Genomic DNA, 14,643 nt, shown 5'->3' on the forward strand with positions numbered 1-14,643 from the left:
TGTTGTTGACATTTGTTTCTGGTCCTTAGCCTCATCTAGTGAAATGTTTTGAAAATATAAGACAGTTATTGATACGGAAACAAGAAATTGGCCCTCCTGCTGTGACAATGCTCATATCTGCTGAAGGAGAAAGTCTTGTGCTGCCAAAGTATGATATATGTGTTACAAACTAAGCATTTAGACTCTGTAAAACTAACTTCTTTATTTAAAACTTTTGCTTGGAAAAATTCTGGTATTTCATAGGAGTTTGCTAAGCAAACTATTTCTTCTAAGATATTTTACTTATGTAGAGTTTTACTTTTCCATATCTATATTTATTAATACATCCTGTGAGCCAAGGTTTTATTATATGAACATAGATAGGAAGGAAATTTGCTATTTGCTATTTGCTTAGGGTTGCTGATGCTACTCCTGCTGCTGCTTCCACTGACCTCTGATTTGGTCATGAAGGGCTTCCAGGCACTTACAGTAAGCTCAGTTCTTCCATTACACTGGTCCAATTTGCCAGCCCTTATAAGAGCTCACTAGTCTTTGGCATATGTCTCCTAATGTGAGTTAATTAAAAAATGTTGTGCCCAAGCCTTCTCATTCACAGAACCCCTAACCCAACACTGACCCAGGCTTGCTGTTTAAAAGATCTACTAAGGAATCTAAAAATGCTTCGTAATATAATTTATCTATTTTGGAAATTGATATTTTACTAGATCCTCTTAATTTTGCAAATTTATGGTTTTGAAGTCAAAATTTCCTAAAGATTGGTAATATGTTTTCTGCATAGTTTTCCAAATAAGATCTAGAAAAACCAAAGGATATAGAATTATAGTCCTTTGGCTCATGAATATTATAAGTGTAGAAAACTTGGTCTACAGGCTTATCAAAGGAGTGAAACTATTGAATAAAAAATTTTAATTCTTCATAATATTATTTTTTTTATTTTAGGAAAATCCGTGTAAGAAGTGGTATAGAACAATGGTTGGTAAATGTAGAGAAAACCATGTTTGATGTGGTAAAAAAGTAAGTACAATTTTCAAATCCTTTAATTATATAATATATATAGTTATCATTAATTTGGTTAATTATCTACTAAGATAAGTGGGAAGTATCCAGAGAAATATATGGAATGAAGTATTTTATGAAATGGGTTTTGATAGAACGTGATGGCATGCGACTAAATAGAAAATAATTATTTTTTACAGCATAAATGTCAGTTTAAGATTTATAAGTATCTGCAAACTGCCCAGAAATGGAACTCAAGTCCATCTCTGCCTACTTTCAAAAAACCTAGTGACCAGGAGACTTCCAGTTGTAGCCCACTTCACTACTTTGCATTTCTGTCCTACTTTTGCTTCCTGGAATTGTTTACTTGCTTTAGTTTTTTTAATGTTCTCTTTTTTATATTTTAATCCATCATTGCTGTCTGTTTAGAGTGAAGAAAGAGCCTCAGAGTGTGAAGTTTTAAAACTTATTTGACTAGACCAATCTTTCACATTTCCAAATATTTACTATTGGTTATAGAAAGGCTATTTAGTCTTTAAGTTTTAATATCTATATTTATTAATATTATCATGAATGCCAACATAGGTCTCCAGATAGCAGAGCAGATTATTGTTTACTTACATAAATAACCACAGTGGCTTTTCTTTGCTCTGATTCTTACTCCTGGGGTGATGTGATAAGAACCACATGTAATCTTACATGTGAGGGGGCTACTTCTGTAGGCAGGGAAGCTTGAAAAATGCATCTGGGCATTTGAGAGACAAGCAGAGTTTCAGTTGTTGCTTTGGGTTTTTTTGGGTTGGACAGTCTTTATCACTTGCTAATAATGATAGTCCTGTCTCTTTCTTTGCATTCTTTTAGAAATGTCATTTTCTTTTCATGTTGTTTTAGGATGACAAATTTTGTACAATGTTGAAAAGTATAGATGATCGTGAGCATCCTTCTTTTGTTCCTAATTTTATTGGGAAAGCTTCTAATGTTTCACCATTTATGATGCTTAGGTCTCTGGAATATACCCTACCTATATCAAAGTCAAGAGTTTTATTCTGTTCCTAGTTTGTGAAATTTTTAATAAGGATGTTTTTATGAATCTGTTGAGAAATTCATACACTTTTGCCTTTGTGGATGTCATGAATTACATGAATAATGTTCCTTATGTTGAATTTTCTTTGATTTTCTTATTCAATTGTTGGCCTTTAACTTTATTTCCTAAGAAAACTGTGTTAAACACTTCCTACTTTTTGTGGATTCATCAATTTCTTTTTTATTTTTAGCATCTATCATATATTTTGATGCTATGTTGTTATATATAAACCTTCTTAGTAGAGTGTACCTTTAGTCACTGTATCGATATTTAACCAGTTAATATTTTTTGCTTATATGCTACTTTGTTAAATATTAGTAACTTGTTATACCTGTTTCCATGATCACAAACATTTGTATCACAAGTTACTTTTAACATTCTTATGTCATGCTAATATTCCTTAAATCAAGAATGCATTTTAATTCTTGCTTTTATTTTGTTTTACTTTTGACCAATATCAAAGTGCTTGTTGTCAGTGCTGGTTAATCTGTACTTGCAGAAAATCTATCCTCTGCTCTTTTTTGTCTTGTGTCCAGTTGGGACACTCATGTCCATTGATTGTGTAACCTGGATTCCTTTCTAGCCTTCCAGGTTCCGATTGGGTAGGGCAAATGTGAGGCTACCTGCCTGTCTTACTCAGTTTTGGCAAAATCTGTTTCTTTACCTAAAGCCACAGCTTTTAACAGGTTGCTCTTCTCCACAGTCTCCAGCCCTCACCAGATTTCAGCGATATTGCTCCCCTTACTCCTTCAGGCCTTCGCATGGTAGCTGCCCCCTGTTGCTAGGCCCTGGTGCTTCACCAGCCCTGGGTTGGTCCCTTAACCCTGCCCTCCTCTCTGCAGTCACTTCATTAAACTCTCTTCAAGTAACCTTATGAATGTGCTATCTCCTGCTGACTGATAAACTGCCTTTCAACGTTTATTTTGATTACCATCACATTTGGACTCCTGCTGTTTTCTAATTGTCCAGGCTTTTGGTTTGGGTTTTTTTTTCACTTACTATTGTTAGATTGAGTTTATTCATCTCTTTTGGTGTAGCAGTGATAAAGTTACACGTACTTTCTTTTTTCTAGTGAGTACTTTATTGATTTTAATACACTTAGTGAAACATGGTTTTATCAAAGCCTATAGTAAATAGCTCCAATTTACCCTCAAAGAGCATGTGTCACTTCTTAATTTCCTCCCATCAACTCCTCTGTTTTGTAATTGTTTAGAATTTTATTCCAAATTGCTGATAGCTCCCTATTTATGGATCAATAATTATCCAGGCTGAGTAAATTTTTTGGTTGGTTTTGTTTTCATTCATTAGTGTTTCATAGGTCTCACATTTAAAATTTTATTCTCATTTTGCTGTATATATCTCCAAGTAATTTTTTCAGAAAGCATCTCTCTCTTTTTTGTTGCCTTTTAGGGTATGTGGAGTTATTTCAGGCTTAACTCTGCTTCTCCATCCAGCCCCAAACCTAAGAGAACTCCACCAAGCACTTCTCTGAGTTTTCATTCTGAATGGCTACCAGCCACTCAGTATGGAGGCAGAGGTCCATTGGTTTCCCTATTTAGAAAGCCCTCTCTTACTGATCTCAATTAGAAGAAAATGTTGTCAAAAGAGAAATATAACTATATGCTGTTTGAGAGATACAGCAATGCACTAAAAGTTATAAAAAACATAGTAAAGATATTTCATGGAACAGTAAACAAAAAGAAAACAAAGCCATTAAACAAAATAAAAGGTCATTTTAATGGATGAAAGATGCATTGCCTACTGATATTACTTTGAAATATATAAAAAATTATTATAAATATATTTCTCAGTGGCACTGATAAGAAAATAATAAAAATAGATTGCAGTTGCAGCAAAATTTGAAGAATCAATATTCGTTTAAAATATTTAAATTTAAGACTGATAAGTTAAAAAATGAAGTTATGTAAGCATAAAGAAAATAAATGAAATTTAGTGTTAAGAATTTCTAAGGCATGATGTCAGATAAAATGTAAAGCAAAAGATTGAACTGTTTAACTACAGAAACTTAAAACTTCTATACAGAAGCAGCACCATAACAATATGAAAACATACTGTTGGTGCATATTTACTTTGATCTTAAATTAAAATGGGGATATTTTTCAGAAATCCTATTTTCTCCATTATTTTTAATAGCTAAATTATAATTATTTTTTAAAATTAAATATAAGATTTTACTGTTAAAATTCACCTGGTTGTTTCAGCCCAATATTCAGTTTTATAGAAATTATTTCAAATACTGATTTTTGTCACTGATAGTATTAGAAATTCAAAGCTAATAGGTGTCATCTTCTAGTTTAATATAGCTTTACCATCCCAGAAACTCAGTGGTCTCATTGGAAAAGTGCAGATGACGGTAAAGAGGAGTTTAAGGAACATTTCATTATGCATGAATTAAAGCTCCATTATCTCTATTTGGCCCCATATATATACCTAAATTAAAACAGAAAAATCAGAGACCTAAAGGAAGATGCTCCTGTAGTTTTATCATGTTTAATCATTAAATGGCCACAATCAACGATTAGATACAAGTGTTATAAATTTTTGTTGTTATTGTTTATAGATTTGTAAGTCAAGGAGTTGAAGACTGGTACTACCAAAAATTTTCCCTATGGGTGGTATCTCATCCAGGACAAGTGGTACTCACTGTGGTAAGTTAATTCTACTTTGATATACAAGTATTTATTTTTAACCAATTCAAATAACGCATTATGAAGGATACTGATATATGTAGCTTACTTTGAACTGTATCAAAAAACAAGATGGACAGATGGATGGATATGTGATAAAGTAAATATAGCAGAAAGTTCATTTTAGAATTGCAGGTGATAGGTATATGGATATTTATTTTACAATTCCTTCAATTCTCCATGGTTTTAAGTTTTTTCATAATAAAATGTTGAATGAAAGTAAACCATAAATCATTTTCCTAGGGATATCACTATATTGCATTGTATTCATTTTCTACTGCTGTCATTAAAAAGTTACTTACACACTTAATTGCTTAAGAGAACACAAATTTATTATATTAAAGTTTGTAAGTTAGAAGGACAACACAGGTCTCACAGGGCAAAATTCCAGATGTCAGGAGAATGATATTCCTTTCTGAAGGTTCTAGGGGAGAATCCATTTCCTTGTCTTTTTCCAGCTTCTGGAATTCTTTGGTTCATGATCCTTTCCCCAGTCAAGTTTCCACAGTGTAGTGGTTATCACGTTCACCTCACACATGATCCTTTCCTTCATCTTCAGTGTTGCCTCTCTTTGACCCTTCTTCTATAGTCATATCTCCCTCTGTGCAGAAGCAGAAAAAGTTCTCCAGTTTTAAGGGTATAGTATGTGATTGCATTGGGCCTACTCAAAAAATCCAGAATGACCTCTCCATCTCATGCCCTTAATTTTATCAACCTTTTGCCATGTAAGGTAACATATTCACAAGTTCTGGGGATTAGCACAGGGAGCTCTTTGAAGGGAGCCATTGTTCTGCCTACCATATGCATATTTCCTAATGCTAATTATTGCTTTTCTAGAAGTCAAAAAGAAAAAGAAGAAAAACTAGGATTGTGTCCTATCAAGAAAGCCAAAACAGGCAGTTTTTTGGAGGTGGTTGAACTACTAGAAGACTTAGTATGTAAACCAAGAGTGTAGTGGAATTTCCCCTGAAGAATGTGTAGAATAAGAGAAGAAGGACAAGGAAAGACCCTCGGAACATCAACGTTTAAAGACCAGACAAGGGAAGGGGAATCCATGACTGAAAAAGAGTAGCTAAAAGAAAAAAAAAAGAAAAAGAAAGGAAATTATGAGTTTTCATGGAAGCTAAGGGAGGAGAGAGGGACTTTTTTGTTTGACTTTTCTCTAGAAAAGATGAGTGGTCATCATCTTTAAATGCTCTAGAGAGGTCTGAAAATGTCATTGTCTGTCAGTTATGAGGATCAACATGAATTTTGATGACAGTAGTTTTCCTAGAGTTATGAAGGTAGAAACCATATTGCCGTGAACTACCATTACCAAGTATTTTAAAGCATACTTGACCTCGTAGTTCTCTATTAAACTTTAAAAGAATTTCACATCTTTTTTACTTTACCTAATAATTTTCAAGTCTTTGCTAAGATAACCTGGGATTGTGGACAAAATTACGATTATCAAATCTCCTTAGTCCCCTTTGTTACCCACTTGCCTGAATATTGATAAAATACTCTCAGATCTTAAGCTAAGGACTTTTTTAAGCTGTTGCTTATGAAGGCAATAAAATTATAAGGAATCAATGTGCATATTTCTGTGGTTTACCAGGCATTCAAATGTCAAATCTGCTTTACTAATAAAAGGTCTTTCCCAGATCCCTGGTCTTCCAAACATGCTTAACAGTTAGAAGAAGTCTGTATTCTGTTTCCAGAAACACTTCATGATAGATTTCAGCTTCAATCATTGAACATACTTTTGTTTTTCCCATGTCTATCCTCTCTACTGCTAATTTCTCATCCCAGTATGCAATTTACAGCTTCCTTTTCTCTTGTATGTCTGCAAATATAATGTGACTAGGAGCCGTCTCTGAGTAGACACCTAAAGGAATGGGAATGATGAGATGACTACATGCATTGGCTACTAAGAGAATTTCAATGTGGATTTAACCAAACTATAGTAATTGAGAATTCCCCTCTATTTATCTATATAAATAAATAAAAATCTGGCTCTACCAGATCCAGTCTACCTTACCAGATCCAAATCCTCCTTCAGCCTTCACTGAGGCAGCCTACAAACGAGACTGAGCCAATTGAATGTTCTCTCCTGAGGCTGTGAATCTTAAATATCTCAAAAATGGACTACAGTGACTTTCTACCAGGCTCTACCGTGACCTTGACTGTGGTTCTTGATGCCTGGCCCAGACTCTTGCTCCTGCTTACTTCTCAAGCCTCATCTGTAACCTCCTATTGATCTGCTGTTGAAAGTCTACAACATCCTTAGAAAGTCAGAGTTAGTTTCTGTTGCATGCAGCCGAAGTACTGAATGATACATCAGGTTTCCCATCCTATACCCTCTTATCTTGCTCTGGAAAAAAAAAACATCTTACCACTATACATATTACCTCTATGCTAATTATTCCTGTATTTTTTTCTTTATAGCTCTATTACATGTTTCTTAGGTACTTCAAATTCAGTATATCACAAAATGAACTCATTTGCCCCTTCACCTACAACATGTTTTTCCTTCAATAATCTTAGTAATATCTTAGTGATTGGAATCACAATTGGTAATATCTTAGTGATTGGAATCACAATTCACCTAATTACAGGCCAGAAACCTATGAGCCTCCTGACATAGCTCTTTCCATTAAGTGCCATGTCAATCTGTCATTAATCCAGTAGCCTTCTTAAAATAGCTCTAGTATATATGGGAAGAATGTCAAAAGATGTATCAAATGATAGATGTTATATAAAGTTTCTAAAAACCCTGATTACAAGCTTAACATATTCTAGGCATAGTACTTCTGAGTCCAAGTGAGAAAACAGTACTAATTTCATCTTGGAGTTTCCTACCATTATTACTGTCCCCAGGTTATTACTTAGCCAAAGTGATGATGGATTAAGAATACAAGATTTAGAAAGCATAAACATCGATGATAAATATATCTTCCATTTATTAAAGAATAAGGCCTCCACAAGCATTAATCAAAATTCAGTCTCTAACTCTCAAATATACGCAAATGTGTAAGAAGTCTCTTCTACACACACGCAGATGCACTCACACATAAACATACACACACCACATACACCTCATGAAAACATGTTTTAATTTACAGAATTTATGCTTCAAATATTATTTTTATATCTTATTTTTTCAGAGTCAGATCATGTTTTATAATGATTGTATCAAAAGTTTTATGAGTTCTCATTCAAGAGAAGAGGTGGAAAAAGTCCATGCGGGTATGTTACATCATCTAGAGGAGGCTGCAGAGCTGGTAGTGCTGGATGCTAGTAACTCTCGGACAAAAACTGTGCTAGGAGCTTTGCTTACCCTTTATGTTCACTGCAGAGACATAGTGAGAGATTTACTACTTAAAGGTATTTTCAATGCAGAGGATTTTGAGTGGACAAGGTAGGTAAATCTAAATTAATATTCTACATAAAATAACTTCTCACATGCCTGTCTCTAGGTAAATTAACTCTCTACCTCAAACTTTGTCAAACCTGAGTTTTAATTTTTGGAATATACAAAAATTCTAAGCAAATTGCTCCAATTTGAGTACTGTATTTCTGTGCTTTCTTCTTTCTCTTTTCCACTGTCCTTCTCCTTCATTTTAACTTCTTTTTGCTTTATCTTCCTGACTACGCTCTTATAGCTGCATTTTCGCTTTCACCATTTAGCTAGATGGCAGTTTTCAGTTGGTAGTAAGAGAAGTTCTGTTTCAGACCTCTTCTTTCCCCTATATGCTGTCAATTTGGGAACAGACTAAGCTGGGAAATAAATCAGAGAACAATTCCAGCCAATTCTCTAACTCAGAATTCCCTTCTTCCTATCCAGAGTCAATTAGTATCTATTCACATGCATGTAATATTTCATATACAAATATGAAAGTAGAGAAAAACAAAGCCACTGACTTTGACAAGGAGATCAAGCATAAGATTCCTATCATAAATGTGAAGTTTCAAACTCTGAATTAATTTTTCTCCCTAAAGTTTTCTCTGTTCATAGGAAAGCAACTGTCCTGCCTGCATAAGGTCTTTGATTCTCAAGAAAAGTCTTTATTTTTTAAGCAATTCTGTACTAGCATAAATTTCCTTATTTTAGGTATGACAATTTCCTTTAAACTCTAGGGAAAGAGTGGAAATAGGCTGATGCATTTGACTGTCACCACTGTCAAGTATATTTTATCAGAATATTTTATGTTTTATATATATTCACGTGTTTGTTTTACTGAAGTGTAACTATATACGTTCTTAATTGGCAAAGAAATATGCCATGTTTATGACCCATCACCCTGCAAAGTGAAAATGAAAGGGTAAGAACATATATGGAAAAGTAAACTAGAAAAGAGAAGATTCTAATTAGAATCTTATTAGAATAGATTCTAATGTGAATGTATCATGATTCAAGGGCTATAGTTCCCAAGTAGTGTTCCAAGATGTGCCAAGGTGTCCCAAGGCACCATAGGGAACTCACAGGGTGCTGCAAGATATTTTGAACTTTTGAGGAACTTATAGGGATATACAACATCTGTCAGACACCAAGCAAACTAGTATTTTGAAGTAGTTCACAATGGAAATATTAGATCATGCTACAACCTTTCAGTGACTTCTTATCCTTACAAAGCTAGGTTTTTGGCAGTGACCCTGATAAAAAGTAAGTACTGTGTGAAAATTAACGTGGCACAGGAAACAAGGTTGGCATCATCCAGTCTAATTTCAGGGTTTGAGAAGCTGTGCAGTACACAGCAGGCACGCACGTCCCTGCAGTTATTTAGGGATGAAATGAACGTGTTCTTCTTTTAACTTATTTGTGTAATTTAAACAAGCTATTAAGTCATTAAGACAAAATTATTTATTAAGCTACTTTGAACCTAAAAATTAATAAAAGGAACTATGAAAAATTCTTTCCAAAAATATCCTTTGATATTTCTGCTTTGAATTAAGTCAGCACATAAAATACAGTCAGGAAGGCATACCAGGGTTCCAGCCCATGATGGCAACATAACAAGCTCCTGAACTCACCTATTCCACAGACACACCTAATCTACAGCTCACCACAAAGCAACTCCTTTTGAAAAAGTTGCAGAAACTAGCTGAGTGGTTCCTAACTTTGGACAAACTAGATAAAATCCATGTCAAAATGAGTAGAAAAGGCTAGGACACACTCTCACCATAAACCCCACCCCTAGCACAGTGACATATCGTCATTAGGAAACTCAACTCCCAGCTTTTCTCTGAAGAGCAATGAGTTTGGATCCAACATCTAGCACCCCAACTTTTAAGACTTCCACCTGAAGGATGAGTTCGCAAAACAATTAGCTCTGAAAGCCAACTGGGCTTGCATCCACAAGACATACTGGACTATAACAAACAAAGAAACAGTTACTAACAAGTTGGCAAGGACTAGCAGTGGCTATTCCCCCAGGCTCAGTGCTGAAGGAATGAAAAGAAATGCCCGTCTCCCAGTCTTTCCCTGATCATACACCATGATCAAGTGGGCTTATGCCAGGAATGCTTCAGTATACCCAAATGAATCAATGTGATATGCCACATTAACAAAATGAAGGAAAAATTATATGATCTTGAAATAGATACAGAAAAAACATTTGACAAAATTCAACATCCATCCATGACTTTAAAAAAAAGCTCAAACTGGATAAAGAGGGAATGTACCTCAACATAATAAAGCCCATGTATGACAAGCCCACAGCCAACATCATACTCAACAAGGAGAAGCTGGAAGCTTTTCTTGTAAGATCAGGAACAAAACAAGGATGCCCACTCTTGCCACGTCTATTCAACATAGTACTGGAAATCCTAGTCAGAACAATCAAGCAAGAAAAAGAAATAAAAGTCACCTAAATCAGAAAAGAAGGACAACTGTTACTATTTGCAGATAACATGATATTATTATACACAGAAAATCCTAAAGACTCCACCAAAAATTGTTAGTACTAATTAAAGACAGCAAGGTGCAAAATCAACATTCAAAAATCAGTTGCGTCTTTATACACTTACATCAAACTATCAGAGAAATTAAGGAAACAGTCCCATTCAACATCACATCAAAAAGAATAAAATAACTAGGAATAAACCTACCTGAGAAGGCAAAAGACTTGTACTCTGAAAACTATAAGACACTGATGAAAGAAACTGAAGACAACAAAAATGGATGGAAAGATATATCATGTTCATGGATGGGAAGATTTAATATTATTAAATATTCAAACAGGGCCTAATTAAACTTTAAAGCTTTTGCACAACAAAGGAAACCATGGACAAAATGAAAAGACAGCCTACTGAATGGAAGAAAATATTTGCAAATGATATGACCAATAAGGGATTAATATCTAACATACATAAGCAGCTCATATAACTCAAAATCAGAAAAAACAAACAACCTGATTAAAAAATAGGTAGAAGAACTGAATAGACATTATTCTAAAGAGTAAATGCAGATAGCCAACAGGCACATGAAAAGATGCTCAGCATAGCTAATCATCAGGGAAGTGAAAATCAAAACCATCATGAGATGTCACCTCACATCTGTCAGTATGGCTACCATGAAACAGAACACAAATAACAAATGTTGGCAAAGATGTGGAGAAAAGGGAACCCTCGAACAGTGTTGGTAGCAATGTAAATTGGTGCGGCCACTGAAAAAACGGTATGGAGGTTTCTCAAAAAACTAAAAAGAATAAAACTGTCATACAATTCAGTCATTCCACTCCTGGGTATACCTCCAAAAACACCAATTCAAAAAGATTCCTGCACCCCAAATGTTGCCATTTGTAGCAACATGGATGGATTTGGAGGGCATTATGCTAAGTGAAATAAGTCAGAGAAAGACAGATACTGTATAATATCACTTATATGTGGAATCTAAAAAATCAAACAAACTAGTGTATATAACAAAAAAGAAACATACAGGTAAAGTGAAGTAGTGATTACCAGTGGGGAGAGGGAGGGGAAGGGTACTATCAGGGTGGGAGGGGTAGGGGGCATAACCTATTGAGTGTAAGATAGGCTAAAGGATGTATTGTACAACATGGGGAATATAGCCAATATTTTGTAATAACTGTAAATGGGAAGTAACCTTAAAAATTGTATAAAATTTAAAAGAAAATTTTAAAAGATAAATACAATTTCACCAAAGTACAAGTTACATAGAAATGATTATGGCTATAACAAATAATGTCTTAAACCGCATTCTTCTGGAAACTGTAAAACCTTCATAGAAATGTTTCCTATATAAATCCTTCATTTATGCTGACCATCACACCAAAGCAGCATAATTCAGCAAGGCCTCTTTCCTCATCGGGAAGAGTGCTCATGTTCGTAGTCTTCCAGATTCTAATATTTCATGTCTAATATAGTAATTGATGAATTATCCATCACTTTTTTCATTTGATTTTAATGTGATTTTTATGTTTTTAATCAGTACTCCATTTTAATCTTACATTTCTGCATATGAAAAAAATTTTAAAATAAATTTTCCCAAATAATATAAGCATTTAAAATATTGTTTTCAGACATTTGCAATATAAATGGAATGAAAAACAAAAGTTGTGTTATGTATCTCAAGGAGATGCCAGCTTTACTTATGGCTATGAGTACTTGGGCTGTACCCCAAGATTGGTTATTACGCCTCTTACTGACAGATGCTGGCTAACTCTCACTGTGGCACTACACTTGAATCTAGGAGGCTGCCCTGCTGGTCCAGCCGGCACAGGAAAAACTGAGAGTGTCAAAGATCTAGCAAAAGTAAGTAGTTTCTGTATCCAAAATAAAAACTTATTTTTAGTGATACAAACTTCAACAGTACCTAAGTTTACACCACTCCTGTTATTAAGATGTTCATATAACACATTCATTAATTCGTACAATTCATCAGTTAATTTTGAATGCTTACTGTATACTGGGACTTGAGATCTTAGTGAGTCAACATATGCTTTGTGTTTACTTGGAATACCACTATACTAACTAATGTGTGAATTATAGTTTTGTCCCCCTTTCCTTTCCTGTAGGGGTGATTCGTTTATGTTGAGCCCCATATATAGACTTTTGTCTAGTCTTTGTAATTAACAGCTGTGTGTGTCTGTGTGTGTGTGTGTTTGTGTGTAAGAAAAGAACAGAAAGAAGCAACTGATGAAAGCAAAGGGTATAGTTTATGACATCACTGAAATGTTTTTGCTTAGTTTATTTGTTGGTGTGTTAGAAAATCTGACCTTGAGGCATCATGTACTAATCAACTAACCTATAACAGTATATGTGCGTTTATACTTTATTGAGTTTTGTGAATTTCAAAACTTGGTATTTAATTCATCTTTATATTGCAAAAGTTTTCTTGAAAGATTAAAGACATTTTATTACCCCAGAAGTTTTAACATTAGTATTTTGTGTCATAATTCAAGAAATATATTAAAGTATTATTTTTGTTTCCCAGTCCTTAGGCAAACATTGTGTAGTCTTCAACTGTTTTGAGGATTTGGATTATAAGGTAAAGTTTATTCATATATACTCAACAAAAATATTGTACACATAAAAAATAATTCATTGAGGATCAAAAGAATAAGAAAAATATTTATCTTAGACATTCAGTATGAATAGAACTATAAGTGCTATTAATTCTTTTAAACTGACAGAAGAGAAACTTAGAATGTAATTAAAAAACTTTACACATTTTGCTTTTATTCAACTGAACTACTTAAGACAGTGATTTTCAAACTTTTTAACAGAGGGATCTTTCTAAACAATATTGATATGGAACATGAATATATAAAAAATTAAGAGTATGACTTCATTAATATAAATTTATAAATTCTAATTCTATGCTTTTTTTTATTCAAAATGTAATAATTAAGAATAAGGAGGCTATTATGATTAACACAAAAATTTGAGTCACAGTTTATATAGATGATTACAATTTTATATCAGCCTTAATTTGTTTTGATTGCACATTATCTAAGACATATAACATTCTGAAATATTTATTAAAACTTCATGTACTTCTATGCCTGTTACAAATTTACTCAGTTTCAAAACACTCCAATTTATTGTTTTGCATGTTAAGTCCAAACCTTTTACATTTTACTGCTGTCATTTCATTTGTAGCTCAAAGCACATTGCCTCTGAGATCATGCATTTATAATTTGTATTCTCATAGCATATTAAAAATATCAGTAAATCTAAATAAGTTGATTGAATTATTATTCTTAAAACACTTACCAAAGAGCCTCTACCTCCTCCCTGGAATCTACCTTCCCATGGGGCCCAGCAGGACTGGGACTAGGGTAAAGTGAATGAAGCTCTTGCTTGCTAAGCAAAGGTTAAAGGGGATCCAAAAATCCACTATATCAAGATAAATTGTATTTGAATGAATATTTTTTTTTAAGAATCAAAATGAATGCCAATAAATCTCATGATAAACAAAATAGCTAAATTTTAAATAAGGACAAGACCTGATTCCTGCAATGAGTGGGAGGAGCCAACTTTTGTATGCTTGTGGGCCAGAGGAGCTCTTTCCCATTCCGGCTTCTTCCCCCTTTCTGCAACACCTAACAAGAGCTGGTCCCACTCCTGCCTGGTCCGGAATCCACCTCTCTTCTTAAATTAATTCAGTAATCTGCATTACCCACCAGGAACCCACCATTGACCCTTGAGTCTTGGTCTGACAGCAAAAGAGGAGCCAGTTCCTTAAGACACTTTACAACATCTGCTGGAAAGACTCTTTCCGCCAGTGTGTGGTTCTGTGAGGAAAATGGCAGCCAGGGAATGCTAAATTGTGTGAATGTAACATGGCCCTGCCTCTCGTTCCCTATAAGCATCACAGGGATGCTACTGCGTGATTAGGCTTTTACACAA

The 14,643-nt window shown here is 34.2% G+C and overlaps 1 protein-coding gene across 1 annotated transcript in view; it reads left to right on the plus strand.

Annotated features, from left to right (window-relative positions):
* The window catches only part of DNAH14 (dynein axonemal heavy chain 14), a 259,076-nt gene that overhangs the window by 86,815 nt on the left and 157,618 nt on the right, over positions 1-14,643 (plus strand). Inside the window, exons 25-30 of the mRNA XM_074351453.1 lie at positions 30-148; positions 940-1,014; positions 4,662-4,749; positions 7,935-8,188; positions 12,312-12,543; positions 13,226-13,279. Coding sequence (XP_074207554.1) covers positions 30-148; positions 940-1,014; positions 4,662-4,749; positions 7,935-8,188; positions 12,312-12,543; positions 13,226-13,279 — 822 coding nt within the window. The remainder of the gene's footprint in view (positions 1-29; positions 149-939; positions 1,015-4,661; positions 4,750-7,934; positions 8,189-12,311; positions 12,544-13,225; positions 13,280-14,643) is intronic.

Source organism: Camelus bactrianus, chromosome 23, assembly GCF_048773025.1.
Source record: "Camelus bactrianus isolate YW-2024 breed Bactrian camel chromosome 23, ASM4877302v1, whole genome shotgun sequence".
In the NCBI taxonomy this organism is placed as follows: domain Eukaryota; kingdom Metazoa; phylum Chordata; class Mammalia; order Artiodactyla; family Camelidae; genus Camelus; species Camelus bactrianus.